The 16,497-nt window shown below is 41.9% G+C and overlaps 1 protein-coding gene across 14 annotated transcripts in view; it reads left to right on the top strand.

The window, feature by feature from the left end:
• Positions 1 to 16,497, top strand: part of ARID1B (AT-rich interaction domain 1B) — a 355,979-nt gene that overhangs the window by 292,697 nt on the left and 46,785 nt on the right. For all 14 annotated transcript variants that reach the window (XM_082215164.1, XM_082215169.1, XM_082215163.1 and 11 more), the window contains one exon: positions 16,350 to 16,495. In XM_082215164.1, the coding sequence (XP_082071290.1) occupies positions 16,350 to 16,495 (146 nt within the window). The remainder of the gene's footprint in view (positions 1 to 16,349; positions 16,496 to 16,497) is intronic.

Genomic DNA, 16,497 nt, shown 5'->3' with positions numbered 1-16,497 from the left:
CAGGGCAGGTTACAAAAAGGTACCATAGACACAAATTTTATTTATTTATAATTAGCGCTGCCTTCCTGCCATCAAGCATAAAGATACATGTCCAAATGTGTCACTGTAGGTAATTTCTGGTAATACGTTAAGTGATTCCACTCCACCAGAAAGTAGCTGCCGGCTATGTTGGATGTCAGGGTATTGCCAAGTGTCTTAAGTGAAATGACTAATGCTTTCCGACACTTACCTGTATATATAGTAAAATATGCTACATATACAAAATTTGCAGGAATTGGTATGGTATTCAAATATGCAAACCCAGTTTTAAGTGTGAGGAAAACAGATATTCATCACAGTCCAGACTGGACAAATGTAGTATTGCAGAAAATACTATATTTTTTTCATATGTCATAGGTTTGGCCCAAACTATTGTGCGTTGTGATGTGTACAAGAGGAGGTTTTTACAGAAGGAATTTCACTTTACGCCATGCTACCACCACCCCAATTATAGTTCAGGCAATTGGTACAAAAATGTTTTAATGTGAATGCTCAGAATGTTGTTTGTTCCTTCTCTTAATAAAGGGGGGGTAGGCACTTCATTTTAAAGTTTGGAAGTACTAGTTGGCTAGTTGAGACATATCAGCAATTAGTGGTCAGGTCACCATGTGAAAACTCATAAGCGTCTGAATATTGCAAATTTTTGCTCAGATGCTGAATGAGGGCTTCTTTTCTCTTTATCTGGAACTTTTTAAAATATGTTTTAATTTTGTGTGCTGCCCTGAGACCTTGGTATATAAATCAATCAAACAAACTTACTAAATGCATGTCAGAAGGGCCCCCTATGGGCACAGTCAAAAACAGCTTCCGTGAGAAGCCACCCTTGCATATTACATGGCCAACACTTATATTGGCTGACTCGACTTGCAGGACATAAGAGCCGGAATTTCCTATGCTAGACCCTATATTAGAGCTGTCAATTAATGCTGTAATTTTGTCAAAAGGAAATGCACAGTTGCAAAGAGAATTTATTTGGCCTTTGGATTCCTTGATACTCTACCACCTAAGACACTAAGCCTTGGATAGAGAGGAATCTAAGCTTGCACTAAAGTGTTCCTCTTTGTACACAGTGGTCATGGCTCATTTTGATGTCTGCTGAACATGCAGAACGTTAATCCTTCAGATAGAGCAGGGATTGCCACTGGAAGGTAGATTAAAACATCTCATATTTGAGCAAATGGAACCTCACACTTATCTGGATCTAAGGCTCAGTCTTTCATAGTATCATGAACTGCAATAGACAATAATAATTTTAATTGTGTTATGTTTCAGTTTACTTCATTCTTCGTAAACCCGCTGCATTCTCAGCCTGTACTGCACTATCTGGGTTCAATAGTGTGTGCACTTATTTGCAATTGAGGTGCATTGAAATAATTGGCCTGGTTTGCATAACTTGCTAAACCAGACTTTGATTTAGTGAAACCCACAGCTACTTGGCTTTTCCCTGGTCCTTTTTGTTGCCCGCCACATTCTGAAGTCCAAGTTTGGTTTAGTGTGTAATCTGAAATAGGGCTCGCTCGTGTTTAATCTCTCTCCACACTAACCACAAACTGTAACCAAGAACAAACTTTGGTTACATCTCATGGTTAGTGAGGAGAGAGATTAACCATGAATCTTGGTTTGGATGATATGCTAAACTGAAGTTTGGCTTGGTGCAGGGGAGGAGTCTTGTGGCTGCAAGTTCCTTTCAGAGCTTGCATCTTCATGTGGTCTCTAAGGCAAGGATTGGCTTGGTATGTCATGCATACCAGTGACACTTACTTTTGAGTAAAGCTGACTTTTTATCATGTCAGGCCGTCAGTCTACTTAATGCACCTGATGAAAATCTCTTTATTTGGCGATCACTCGTAGCTGAGTAAGATTGTCTTCCATAAACACGGTTTTAACAGTGGGTCCGTAAGTGACTGTGGAGGCCAGTTCTGGATCCACACATCTTTCCACAATGGGGACATAGGTTTCTGGGTGGGAGTTGATCATGGTGAGGGTTTGCCAAGTGTGCCTTCCTCGTAGCACGTTTCTCCCTTTCATCCTGAGTTCAAGCGTATTCAAAGCTGGTAAAGGCTGTTCTCCAATTGGCGCGCTCGCAGGCCAGTGTTTCCCAGTTGTCGGGGTTTATACTACATTTTTAAAGATTTGCCTTGAGAGAGTCCTAAAACCTCTTTTGTTGACCACTGGCTATACTCATATATGGCCATCATGTGAATATTACGTTTCTGTGAAGCACTGAGAGAACCTGGGGTGGGTTCTCTTTTGCTGCCTGTGTTACACAGGCCAGTGACCAAAATGGTTGTGACTTAACATGGCAGAGTCAATGAAGTGGGGGATATGGTTGTTTCTGCTTTGGTGAAGTTCAATTCAGATGATAAAAGGGGGGGGAACCAAGTAGCATATTCTTTTTGGATTTGTACTACTGTACTACAGGGACGCGGGTGGCGCTGTGGGCTAAAGCCTCAGCGCCTAGGGCTTGCCGATCGAAAGGTCGGCGGTTCGAATCCCCGCGGCGGGGTGCGCTCCCGCTGCTCGGTCCCAGCGCCTGCCCACCTAGCAGTTCGAAAGCACCCCCGGGGGCAAGTAGATAAATAGGTACCGCTTACCAGCGGGAAGGTAAACGGCGTTTCCGTGTGCTGCGCTGGCTCGCCAGAGCAGCGTTGTCACGCTGGCCACGTGACCCGGAAGTGTCTTCGGACAGCGCTGGCCCCCGGCCTCTTGAGTGAGATGGGCGCACAAACCCCAGAGTCTGTCAAGACTGGCCCGTTCGGGCAGGGGTACCTTTACCTTTACCTTTACCTTTAAATCCAGAATAACTGTGTTGTTCTTCGTATGGATGGGTTCAGAATATAGGTTCTCTTAGCAATGCAAACTGCATGAGTCTGAATACATATAATCTTTTACATGCAGCTGAGTCCTCCATCAGCATTTTCCAGTGCTATCTCTGTATTTGTAATTCATTTTTCATATTGCTAGTGCTAGCAAAGCATTTTCTCCATATTTCCTCCAGAGCCTTGAGCATGCAAGACTGCTGATGGACTAGGAGCCACTGGCAAGGAAATACAGTTAACAGGCATGATGCATTAAAGTGTCAAGCAGGAGAAAACAGGGCAAAAGATTTCAGAAGTCAAAATGCTTAAGTAAAAAATAATAATTCTTGGTAGGGCTGGATTTCCCCGTAGCAAATTTAAATATTCACACAGAGCATGCTGAACTGCTACTGCATTGTCTGTATGTTTAACCCATTTGATCTTGAAAGCTTGATTTAAAATTATAATAATGTTTAAAAGCACACTCGTGGCATTCACATCTTATACAGCAGAAGGGGTTGAAGCAGCACCATAAATCCTCTTTTTAATTTTATCTCTTCCTGTGTTTTGAAGTCTGGGGTTGGTCTTTGTTTTTAGCCTTCCCTCTGAGCTGAGATATGATGATTTCTCTACTTGCAGCTGCTGTGCATAACAAGAAGGTTAATATTCCCATCCACGTTTGTATATGTATGCAAGCCAGGACATTTGTAGATGTAAGACTGCCAGTTGTGAATTCCCCACAATAAACTAAACTAAGGTAGTGATTTATTTATTTTTCAGCCTCATTTGGAGGAATTGGAAGTGTTATCTTTAGAACAAATCCGACTCACAGTATCGAATTTAGTGTCCTGTGGAACGTTGGTGTAAAACTTTCCCTGCTGGTAATGAAAGAAGCAAGATGTGTGGAGCGTGTTTCATGTTAGGTGCAGCAGCATCCTAATTTCTATAATTAATTACTGTTTTTGTTTTTGTTATGCCCCTACCAGAGCAGCTAGCAACAATATCAAAGCACAGTAAAATATCACAAAACAATAATTCAGTAACAAATCAGAGATAATACAAAGGACTGTTAGTCATTCCTATTAAAGTGTGCAGCTAGCTACCAGGTCTTACAGTGGTTCTTCCTTTACACTGAATCCTCATCCTAGTATTTTCATATTTAGTGATCCAAGGGATCTTAGTAAATAAAACTGAAATACATCCATTAGTATTGCTTGGATACCCAAGCAATAACTTCCAATCAGAGCAGCTATGTTTCAGCTTCCAAAAACAAATCCCCTCGTAGACTCAGTTGGATGAAATGGAGTTTGCTTCTTGGCCTAAGTGATTGCATAGTGTTACTATGAACTGTTAAACAGCTGCTCCTCTTTGCCTCAAAGCTGGCTTCAATTCATTAATGGGTGGATTGATTCCTGTAGTTGTAAGTGACTTTCGAATTAAAGATAAAATATATATCCTAGTTGCTATTTTGTTTTTCAGCTGAACAGCAAGCAAAATTCATGGGATTTTTTTATTTTTTTTAATATAACCCACGCCTTTCCCTTACCAAAAATACCAAACTATTTTCTTCCAGCTGGAACTTTCCTTTCTGTTTCTGGAACATCTCTTTTGTTCTTTCTTTTTCTTTTTTTTACAGAATACATTATGAAGTTCAAGAAAATGCCATAAGGCAGTTTTAGCACCTAAAAATACATGGAGTTTTAGATATAGCAGCATGATCGCTTATTTTGATTTGTTTTCTATTCTAACAATGTTTTTAAAACATCTTGTTTCAGATTTGTATGCTAGGTAGGAAGGTAATAGTTTTATTTTATTTTTAGCTATAAGCCATAACAAAACAGAAATAACTCTGAATGAGTTGAGCCACAAATTTAGCTCTTAATTTCCTAGCCACTAGCTTAGGCAACTTTATATGAGGTAAGGCAACATGAGGGGCGGGTTGTATGCCAAATTTTGGGCTCTCCCCACCCCCCGCTCCCCAGTGCAGTGTGTGACCCGCAGGTTCTGTGTCAAAGTACTCTTGCAGCCCATTTGACATGAAAGGTTAGACTGCCCTGATCTAGAGGAACCCTCCACTTTGTCTTGTGTGTCTTGTAACTAAGGGGGGGGGGGAATAAGTCTGCTCTCTGTTTATATGTTACTGTTGTAGTAGTTGTAGCCACTGAAGTATCCTGCCAGAACACTGGGTTTGATTGCAGGAAACCTGGGATAAAACCCTTCTTTGTCCATAAAGCTCGCTTGTATGTTCTGTTTTTGAGAGATGGCCTCAGGAGTGCATAGTAGAGGCTTCAATTGAACCCTGAACAGCTAAATGCAGGGCTTCAGCTGGACTCTCCATAAGAACAGGGCTCAGACTTTGTTATTACAGCAGCAGTCATCCTTAGTCTTAGCCTTAAATGGGAGTTGCAGCCCTGTCTTACTAGCTAGCTACTCCTTCTGTGAGATGAGCCTCTTTATTTAAATAGAGCAGAGAAGACTGTGGTTCTCTTAACGCTTCTGAGCTGGAGTCCTTCATTCCGTGAAGAAGGGGGATTTGACTCCAGAGTTACTTATGATTTATGATTTATAGCCTCAATCTAACCTGCTTGACGGGATTATTGTGATGCTACCCCTTGCATAGCTGTACAGCAGACCAAACAGCCTGCATTACTAACTACCAAACAAGTGAAAGAATACACAGCTGGGCTGTGTTTCTGCAACTTTTAGGTATTTAGGGTAGCGTTTTCCTTTCCATGTCACTGCATCAATTCTATTGTGTTTGCTGTGTTGGCAGCCAACTAAAATTTACTCTGAAAATATTTGAGTCTTTGACATGCTGGCATGAACAGATCACAAGTGTTTGTATAGTGTTTTTTTTCCAGTGTGCTGAGATCACAGTGGCCAACCACAAACAATGCAATAAATCCATTTGAATTGTATGACTACTGATATGAGAAATAGGACAATGGTAAAAACTCACAAAAAATGTACATTTCCTTAATGAAAACACTTCTTTAATTCCTTGAGAATTGAATAATAAAAATACGTGCCTGTGAGCTTAGCTTCACATTTCACTGACTGAACTCACCCCTTGCCTAAACTAAACTAATTTTTCTATAAAAAATGATCAAATAGAAATTTTATTATTATTATTATTTACACTTGAGATGTGCGTTTTCAGAACACACCCTGTTGCTGTTACTATAGGCCAATTGAAATGGTTTTTAAATTCTGAATTTTAAATTGTTGTGACCCGCTCAGGGACCTGCTGGTGGAGGGTATATAATAACAACAATAATAATCTCCTATTATTGTTGTTATCATTATTACTATTATTTTGTGTGGTGCTAGTGATCCATAAATGAACATTCTTGACATTAGATTTGCGACAGTGTTTCACCAAATTTGAACTAGCTTGGTCTGGTTCACCCATCCTATGAGCCAGGAAGCACTGGGTGCTTTGGGAGCGGGGATAATATCTGGCGGATTCATTACTGTCTGCATTGAAGAGCACATCCCCGTATGCACAATGCTTAGTTCATGCTGCACAGGCAAAGGGAAGGTATTGCTTTGTAGTTTTTGTTTTAAAACTTGTTGTTTTAATCCTGTATTTTATTTATAGCTTGTGACGAAGGGCGGTATATAAATTTAATAAATAAAAATAATAAATATATTTGGATTGTCAGAAGTAGTCTGAGAGAAGCTGCTGTGCCTTATTTATTTTCATTACAACCGCAAATTAGTGCACATTTCTTCGGTGCATGGTCACTAAGCCACCTGCTCCAGGTTAATTCTGTTTACATGCTGTCAAGCGTAGCTCTAACTTGAATGTCATAGTAGCATCTACATCTATCACACCTGCTGTCAGGCAAACCAGCTACGGTACGCCGTAATGCTTTGATCCTCTTGCAGGCGCAGGAGTTCCCGAAGTGCATACACAGGGCTTCATTTCAGTGTTAGTGGGCAGCTTTCCCATGTCCAAAGGGATGTGCACATGCTGCTGTCTCCTCTCTAGCTCAATGGAAGTGTGCATGCTTTATCTGCATAAGACCAGGTTCAGCCTCCAGCATCTTCAGTTAAAGCATCTCAGGTAGCAGGTATGAGAAAATAACTCTGCATGCAGCCCAAGAGAACTGCTGTGTTAGACAATATTCATTTGATAGATGGCCCAACGGTCTGAGTCTCCAGGAGGCAGCTGCATATACATCTGTATCATGAGGCCATGCAGGGGCTTCATGAGCGCATTAGAGGGCGCATTTAGCTCTGGCTTCATTGCTTGCTTGCATGCCTGTTCTGATATATTTTAAACAAGCATTCTGTTCTTAAGAAAATCAGTTCTTACAATTCATATTTACTTTCTGATAGCATTGTAGTTAACAGAGTGAGAGTTCGTCCTCTTCTTCTCCATTCTCTCTCTCTCTTGCACACAGTCATAAACTCTTGCACTCCACTGCTTTCTTTGATAGCAATATCTTCCTTGGAAGCTCATGTTGTGGCAAGCAAGTAATGCCATAGCAAAATTATACGTGCGAGAGAGCGTAAGAGAATCCCAGGAGGAAAATATGTTTGCAGATCTCACCCCCTGAATTGCTCTCATTATAATAGCCCATTTGATGTCAGGGTATGACAGATTATAAGCTTTTTATGGCGAGACCCAGCTCAAGAAAGATTTAAATAAAGTACTTCTGGTTATTGTGCAGGTCAGTGTGTTTAAATAACAACCCTTCAAATCATCCTTTGACATTTAAAAGAGAGAGGAAATATTGTCATGTGGCAGACCTGGCGCAGATAAAGCACAGGGCAATTTGGTCAGTACACTGATTTGTGAGCGCATCCTAACAGTCATTTTCATGGTTTGTAATCAAGTGGGGCGCCCTTGCAGGGTGTCAATGTTTTTCAAAAACACCCCTGCTTAAATGTTAACACAAATTACCCTCTTGAGATGCTGCGATCCAATTCTTTGGTGAAGCTGGCACAAGCTAAACATTTCAAGCAGTAGGACAAGAAAGAGACGGAGCAAATACTATCCTGATAGGCTACAGAGAATAACAAAAGTTAAGGCACACATGCAGGCACCAAAAGGTTAGTCTCTGATACTGTACTTCCTTTCAAGAAGTATGTTTTTTAGTTATTATTTTTGACCTTCTGAGTAGCTTAGCTGCTTGATGTGAATTAACTGTGGTCCGACTGTTATAGCTGTCCCAGGATGTAGGTCATGCTGATTTCCTGGCAGCAGCATCACGTGTGGCAATAGGCATGTGCAGGGCAATAGCATCTTTAGAACTCTGTGCACTGTAGGCCCCTATCTTATGTCATCCTAGGATTGTGGTACTTTAGCACATTTCCTCCTTGCACCACTCGAATAATGCAAGGAGTCCTGGACAATGCTGCAGCTACTCCGCATTCCTAGGTTAACCCAGTTTCCAAGAGAGGGTAGCACTAGTGCAGGGGTCTGCAACCTTTAAGACAAAAAGAGCCACTTGGACCCGTTTCCGAAGGGGGGAAAAACTGGGAGCCGCAAAACCACTGCGACATTTAAAACAAATATATCTCCGGAGCCGTGATCTGACAGCAGGCGGGAAGGTGACGTCGGGACGGTGTATGACTAACGCATGCGACGTCACAGCCAGTACAGCACCCGCCACAGTGGGGAGTGTCGGGGCGCACAATGCACCTCCTCTCCTTGCTAGTATCTGCCCCGGAGCCGCAGCAAAGGTGTAAAAGAGCCACATGCGGCTCCGGAGCCGCGGGTTGCAGACCCCTGCACTAGTGTTTGGGGAAAAGCTGAAGCATAGCTTCTATGCATGTCAGCTAGGTCTTCTCATATTACCTCCGCTGTGTGAATAGGAGCTGGGTGGGCGCAACCCCCACACTGTCAATGTAATATACAAAGGGGACTGTTGACTTGTAATGCAGTGCTGGGGGTGTGCTTGCCAAAGACCCTAGGATGGCACTGGTGACTGGAAATTGGGTTTCTCATAAACAAGTCATGCCAGACAAATCTCGTTTTTTTTATATAGAGAGAGAGTTAAAAGGTTGGAGGAGCAGGGGAATGTACCCAGGAGTAACGTACCTTGATTTCACTAAGGGTTTTGATAGAGTCCCCCATGATATTCTTGGGGAGAAGCTGGTCAAATGTGGGCAGAATGAGGTAACTGTTAGGTGGATTGGTAGCTGGTTGACCTAACTCAAAAGAGTGCTCACTAATGGTTCCTCGTCACCCTGGGGGAAAGTGGCAAGTGGTGTGTTGCAAGGTTCTGTCCTGGACTCGTTGTTGTTAAATGTCTTTATAAACAACTTGGGTGAAGGACTTGAGGGGATGATAAGATGATTTGCAGATGACACTAAGTTGGGATGGGTAGCTAATGCTACAGAATCAGGATTCAATAGGCCTCAGTATTAACATCTTTCAAGTATTATAAGTGAATTTGTTTCCCAGGTGAATGGTTAGGCTTTCATCTGTAAATGCCACAATTGGTTTAGAAACTGGTTTTTAAAATCTCAACAACTAATATTAATTTAACTTCACATACCAATGGAGTTTAGGGTGCAGAGGAGAGACTAAAGGCATATTATCAAGTTCTTTTCAAGCTTTCAGAAAGAGTGGAGCAAATAGCCCTTCAGTTGAAACAGCAGTGACAGAAACATTCCTCCCTTTCTCCCCTTAACTCCAGTAACCAACAAATAATGCTATGACCTTAAGCATATATAAATATATTTAGCACTTGCTGTGCAACATATTTATTGGTGTTTAGTGGCCTGGAGGTTAATCAAAATGAGTCTGGTGATCTCAGCTTCTTTCTTAATGGACTCTACTTCATACTGTAGAATGGATGTAGCACAGTTTGTCACATTCAGTTATCGTTCTACTCAAAGCAAGAGTACCAGTGAGTCAGAAAGAAAAGATAAAATTCCTTCATGCCCTCAGTCCTGGAAGCTGCCTGTCACAGGCTATGCCATAGGACACTTTAGTCCTCTAGAGCTCTATTGTATCTGAAATCAGATTTTTTGCATAAAACACATTGTAGGTCTCTTACCATTTCATGTAAAGGTCCTTCCAATGCTATTTTTCTAGAAAAATAGGTGCCAGAACTTACCACAAATGCCTCCCTTGTTCTCTTATAATGGCAATGGCGCCCACCTGAGAGGTGCCAGAATGGAGTTCTGGTGAGTTCCAGCTGAAAAAAAGCCCTGGGTCCTCCTTCTGTATTGTATGCAGAGTGTGGTATATGCAGTTTATAAATAATAGGCATGCAGAAAATACATTAGTACCAAAATCTATATCCAAACTATTGGGCAGGTTAGATTTGGAATTTTACATTGTCAGATGATGTAGATATGTTGAGAGCAGGATTGTAGGTGCCTCATGCCTGGATATTTCTGGTCTTAAGAAGGCCTTACGTATTTTAACACTTTTGACTAAATATTAACATGGAAAAGCTCTTCTACCACTTCCTCCTGTATTTTGCCTATGGGAATTGGTGATCTTTCCTCAGCTATTGGGTCTCCTTCATACTCTCACCTGCTGCCAGGCACTCCCAACTAGGATTCTTGTCACTTCCATGCCCATCTTTGAGCTCTGCTACCCATTTTGCCATCATCCACTCACATCTGGCATGTAGCCACATCTGGCATGTCAGACTCTCAATTTTATCTTATCAGAATAATCAGACATGTCCCTGTACCAGTAGAATCTCTTCCTCTGTGACCTAGTCTTTCTTTCATAGTTGTAGTGGGGCCCCTGTTCCTCCTTTTGCCTCCATCTTTGCTAGCACCAGAGCATTACACATCAAGGTAATACCCGTTGCTGCTACAACAAGAGTAATACTCCTCTTCAAAGCACTGTCCTATACAGCTACCTAGGAACTTCCAGATAAGAGATTGGCTTTGTTCTATAGTAAACTTTGCCAACCTGGTGCCATCCAGAAGACTTTGCCCTCGCAAGTTATCATCTAAAATATCTGGAAGTCCAGGTTGGTGAAGACTGTTCTATACTCACAGGATCCTAACCATAATGTGAATATAGTTGGGAGAGTAGGTACTGGATTTCCTCTGGGATAGGGGTCTGCTTTTACAGCTTCTAAATTGTATGGGTGACCAATGTGGTTGGAGTTGTCTCAGGGAGAAGTGTGGCCATGCCCTGCTAAGCCATTAAGCTCACTCCATTTTCTTGGACCATTCACTATCAAAAAGGACATTTGATTACTGTGTGTTCAGCACATACCACATTCATGCTTTTAATATATGCCCCAAAATGTAAAATTTAGACATCTATCCTTTAAAAAATTAAAAATAATTTTATTTACCTGTGTGTTACATGACTGATTTATGACAAGGGACTGTTCCTCTGTGCTTTGAAAATCAGTACTTGCACTTTTGAATTGGACTTGGAAGCAGAAAAGCAGTTAATGGGGAAAATTTAGCACTGGTAGAGATATGAAGTGAATAAGTTATGCTAATCAAAGTTCTGTCATCTGTAACCGATTGAAGCTCCTGAACCTTTTAAGAGGCAGCCCTACTTTTAATATATTGTAGTTATCCAGTTGGCAGTTTACCAGGACATGGTAATCTAGCAGGCAGATTACCAGGACATGGGTAGGGAGATACTGTGTGCAGTCAGATGTCACACTAAACCATAGTTTAGTGTGACAAAAACAAGCCACAGTGAGCCTCAGGGTTGTGCAGTCTCCCTTTTCTTCTGGCACAGCTGCAAGGAGGACTTTGGGAGCTTTCACTTAAGATTTCTCTTATCTGTTAATGCAGTACCCAAATTGTGTAAGTAGGTTGTGTTAAACTTGTTCTAGCCTTGTACAAATCAGTAGTATTGCTGTCAATAACATGTCCCGTATTTTCTGCTTGTGGTACACTGTTATTTAGGTTGTATTTTTCAAATATTCTTTTTGTGTATATGTCTGCCTCCTTGGTTTGAACTGGTGAACCCTCCAAATAGAGTACAGAAGATAAAATTGCCTTTATGATGGTCTATTTCAGAATTGTAGTTTCATAATATTATTACACATTGAGTAAAGCTTTGCTTCTCTATTTCTTTCTTTAAATGTGCCTGTGAAATATTGTCCTTTTATATAGATATCCTACCTCCATATCCTGTTTCTTTGACATGCAGTTTCAGTCTCTTAGCTGAAATAAAAAAATAGGATCACCAGATGAATAAACTTTTCTGCCTTACATGGCGCCCCATTGTTTAAGAAGCAGTCTGGGGGGAGAGATATTCACATAACATATCAACAGTATCAGTATATTCATACTAGAGTAAGCAGGTGCAGCACATCCCATTTCACCACTCGAGGTGAAACAGGAAGTACCGCCTTGCTCCGCTGCTGCTGCTTCTGCACACGCTACCACATCTACGGCTGGTGAAGAAGCAGTGCCAAGACAATGGGACAAGCAGTATACCTGCAGGCATGAAACTTGGGGGACTTCTGCCACCTGAGGCAGTGGCCTCACCCTGCCTAACAGCCAGGCCAGCTATGGGAATAAGATAATGCCTGTGTATTTCTCTTTAAAAGGCTTTTCTGCTATCATGGAGCCTTCCAAGAAGTTCATATTAATCCATTGAAAGCCTTATATACCCGAAAAGCTATTTGCATAAGGGCTGTACAAATGTAACAATAATGTCACATGCTGCTATTGGTAGTTTCCCAACCTGGTTTTCAGCAAATCATAGCTTGCCATTTTATCCAAAAGGTCAAATTGTTTGTTGCTCCTGCTTAGAAACTATGATTGCAAACTATAGTGTTATTTCCAAAGAGCTACATTGAGTTAACTCAGGCTTCCTCAACCTCAGCCCTCCAAATGTTTTTGGCTTACAACTCCCATGATCCCTAGCTAGCAGGATCAGTGGTCAGGGATGATGGGAATTGTAGTCTCAAAACATCTGGAGGGCCGAGGTTGGGGAAGCCGGAGTTAACCAGATCTGAGTTTACATGAGGATCACTCACCTTTTGATAACAAGCATTTTCAGATACTGTAATGTGTTTTCTGTTTGTGTTTTTGTATGTAAGGTTTGCCTTTGCCACACAACTTAATGCAGAACAGGCCTCTTGTTACAGGGCAAGGAGATTGTGTCAACCTAGACTCCTGCTGCATAACAGTTTTGCCTGTGTTTTTAGGACAATTTAAAAGATACAATATTTACATAAGAAAAGATTTTACGACTGTCTTTCAAAGTTATGCCAAATGGTCCTTTTCTTTTTTCCCCTCCCTTTCTCATTATCCTTTGGAGAATTGCACAACTGTGCATTTTTAATATTTTTCCCTACAAGTCATTGCAAGCTTCGTCAGGGGAATGGCATTGTATGTCAGTTGTCTCCTTCATATCAAAAGAAATCCTTTGCCTCTTTACAGAAAATGAGGAAAGTTTGCCTTCCACAGAGCAAAGAAGAAAACTGACTTGGAAAGAATTCTCTTTGCTTATGCCACATGTTCTTTACATCTTGGGAAGTTCCCAGGGTATCAAGAACAAATTTAACCTAGTGTTAACTAGAACACATTTTTACCTACTCCAACATTAAAAACAATAAAAAACATAGTTTCCTGTTTATCTCTGAATGTTCAGTTGCAATGTTCACATTGGTACAAGTATTTGGGGGGCGACGGATATCATGTTGCACATGTTGACTGCATTTACAGAGTAGAAAGAAAAATTGCATATTTATTTTCTCAATCATACATGCAGTCCTATACCCCAGAGGGATATATTGGAATCCTGTGGAACCACATTGTAAACTATTCATCTCCTGCATAATCTTCTGAATTTGGCTATCCAGATAGGAGCAGAACCACTGCAAAGCTTCCCCAATTTAAAAAGGATTCAATGGTTGAGGATACTGAAAAGGGAAATAAACAACATCACTCACCCACTGTCTCTCTCCTAACAAAGGTGATCATACAGGGTGATCCAAGGCAGTCTCAGTGCCAAATCCAGGCCTAAACCTCAACTGAAATGGACCAGAGAATCATCCTAACCCAAAAGAGCCTGGACCTGGAGCTCTTGCCCAGGCAGGGGGCTTTTGCGGTTGGTTTATGATTATTCAGATTTTCCAGGTGCAAATAAGGATTTTTCAGAAGTATCTGCACCACAACCTTTTTTAGGCAGCCTGGGACCACTTCTTCTCATAATAAGGCATTAATCACCTTGGCCCAATCAGTCATCCTGCCCATACAAGATTTCATAAGCTAGGAAAGGCAAGGATCAAACATGCAAGTGGTTTCACAGATCTGCTCAAACATCTTGTTCACATCCTCAAGCTGCATCAATTGGAACTAATCCAACAATACTGGACCAGATTAGCACATTGGACACCTCAAGTCGACCTACCAAAACTCTGGAGTCCAGATCATAGTGGATGCAAGCAAATTTATCGTGCTTTGCAAACAAAATGCAGGAGGCAATTGGTGATTCCAAAATCTTATTAGGGCTAGAATGCTATAGACCACCCAGAGAAGCTTTGCTAAACAGAAGTGAAAGTATGTAATGGAGGCAGTGAGAAAATATGTGTTCATCTTTGCTGCCACAGAGTACCATTGAGAATGAGCACATACTAGTGATCAGTTTCATATGTCAGCTTGTGTTCAAGTAATCTCCCAGCTTTCTTCATCATCCTCAACTCTAGGGTATACCATGAAGCTACCCAAGCTTTTCTAAGTGAGGGAGGACATTTGGGAGGGATCATGTCAACCATTCGGGTCATCTCTTCATTCCATAGGAGCATTATTCATTTCAGCCAGGAAATCCCCCAAAGTTCTCTGGAATCCATAAGGATTCATCAAGCTCCAGGGCTGGACCACCCTCATTGTTTTCATTCTTGCAGAGGGGAAAAGTCACTGTCATCCTCAGCAGGTCTGAGCATGACAAAGAAATAGATGTAAGATTCCCCACTCTCAGAACACCCTCTTAACTGTTGGTCTAATCACATTTTGTGACAGCCCATGATGGTAATAAAGTCTTGACCCACCCTAGATCTCATGGCCTTGGTGTGAACATTTATTACCTCCAGGACCAACAGCCTGGAAGGCCTCACCAGAACATTCAGTACCAGCTCTGTCAGCTCACACAAGAAGGCTGCTAGGCAGTGGGATATGTGGTACGCTCACAGAATCCCTAATCTGTTCCATTCACCCAGCACAAGATTCAAACATTCCAGATTTGCAGTTAGTTGCATAGGAAACCAGGACAAAGAGAGCCAGTGTGGTGTAGTGGTTAAGAGCGGTGGACTCGTAATCTGGTGAACCAGGTTCGCGTCCCTGCTCCTCCACATGCAGCTGCTGGGTGACCTTGGGCCAGTCACACTTCTTTGAAGTCTCTCAGCCCCACTCACCTCACAGAGTGTTTGTTGTGGGGGAGGAAGGGAAAGGAGATTGTGAGCCGCTTTGAGACTCCTTTGGGTAGTGATAAAGCGGGATACCAAATCCAAACTCTTCTTCTACTACTACTGACTTCCTGTTGACTACACAGAAGTTCCCCTTCCCCTTTCCCCTTCTAAATCTTACCTGTTGCTAAACCAACTAGCCAGGTGGGCACCCCTAACTCTCTGCTTGCCCCCATTCAGGTCCTGGTTATACAGGCCAGGTCAGCCAGTAGTGAATGAGGGAGATCTTATTATAAACTGACCTTGCATTTCAAAGCAGCATCTGAAGACCTGACATCTGGCTGATAGGACAGCCAACACACCTCCAGCTGAAGGAAGGACCAGAAAATGGAGCAGCCCTTAATTGACTGAACCACATATCCCCAACCCAGCTCAACCATGTCCCCTCAGAGGGCCCTTCTATCTCCACATGATCCAAGTAGAAGATAGGCAGGTGGCACAGCATCTGGGCAGATTGTCTGTTCTTCTCCTCCCTATCCTGCTTGGGATGGGGTGGGGTTATTGGCAGATGTAGACCACGCAAGCATTAAGTAGAAGAGCAAGGAGCGGTATTTCTGTGATTTCATCAAAGACTCCATTAAAACAATTTTGGATTAATGTGTTAGAGCTCCACTCAGTTTGTGTAACTGCATCTCTTTCCGTTGCTTTTTTATTTTTGTTTCATTGTCTTCATGGCTTGCTTTTGTAGTATGGTAGGCAAAGTGGAATCAAAAGAACTTTTCTTTTTAAGAGCTATCTAGCCCTGGCTTCTTCGTCTTCTTCTACGTATACCAATGGCAAGCACTTCTCTCTCTCTTTCCTGTGCTTCCATCACTTTCTACATGTCAGCAACACAACGACTTGAACCTCATATAATATTAGGCTGTGTCCATTTTAAATTAACATGTATTTTCCATTTAAAGATCTGCATGGTACTTGATTGTAGCTAGGATTGTAGAACGAGCCCCAAAATGTTAATTACTAATTCAGTAATAAGCTCCCAACAAATCGGTCCCCTCCTCATGCAGGCAAAGACTAACTGGCTGCCTCTTCCTTAGGTGTTTGTGAATGCTAAAGTATGAATTCTGTGACTAACCAAAGTGTCCTGTGCAGTAAGAAACATAATAAGAGCTTGTGCACGTGTGTGTGCTTTCTCTTCACTCAGGCAAGGCAGTTTTCCTGTCATCAATCAGAGCGGCATTATGGGATCCAGCTCTCCCTACACCCAGCCAATGAACAACAACTCAAGCCTGATGAACCCTCAAGCTCCTCCTTACAGCATGGCACCTAACATGGTGAACAGTTCCACAGGT

The sequence above is a fragment of the Podarcis vaucheri genome (genome assembly GCF_965113315.1).
Source record: "Podarcis vaucheri genome assembly, chromosome: 3".
NCBI classification, from domain to species: domain Eukaryota; kingdom Metazoa; phylum Chordata; class Lepidosauria; order Squamata; family Lacertidae; genus Podarcis; species Podarcis vaucheri.
The sequence above is the reverse complement of the archived record's forward strand: the minus strand, read 5'-3'. Positions and strand labels throughout refer to the sequence as shown.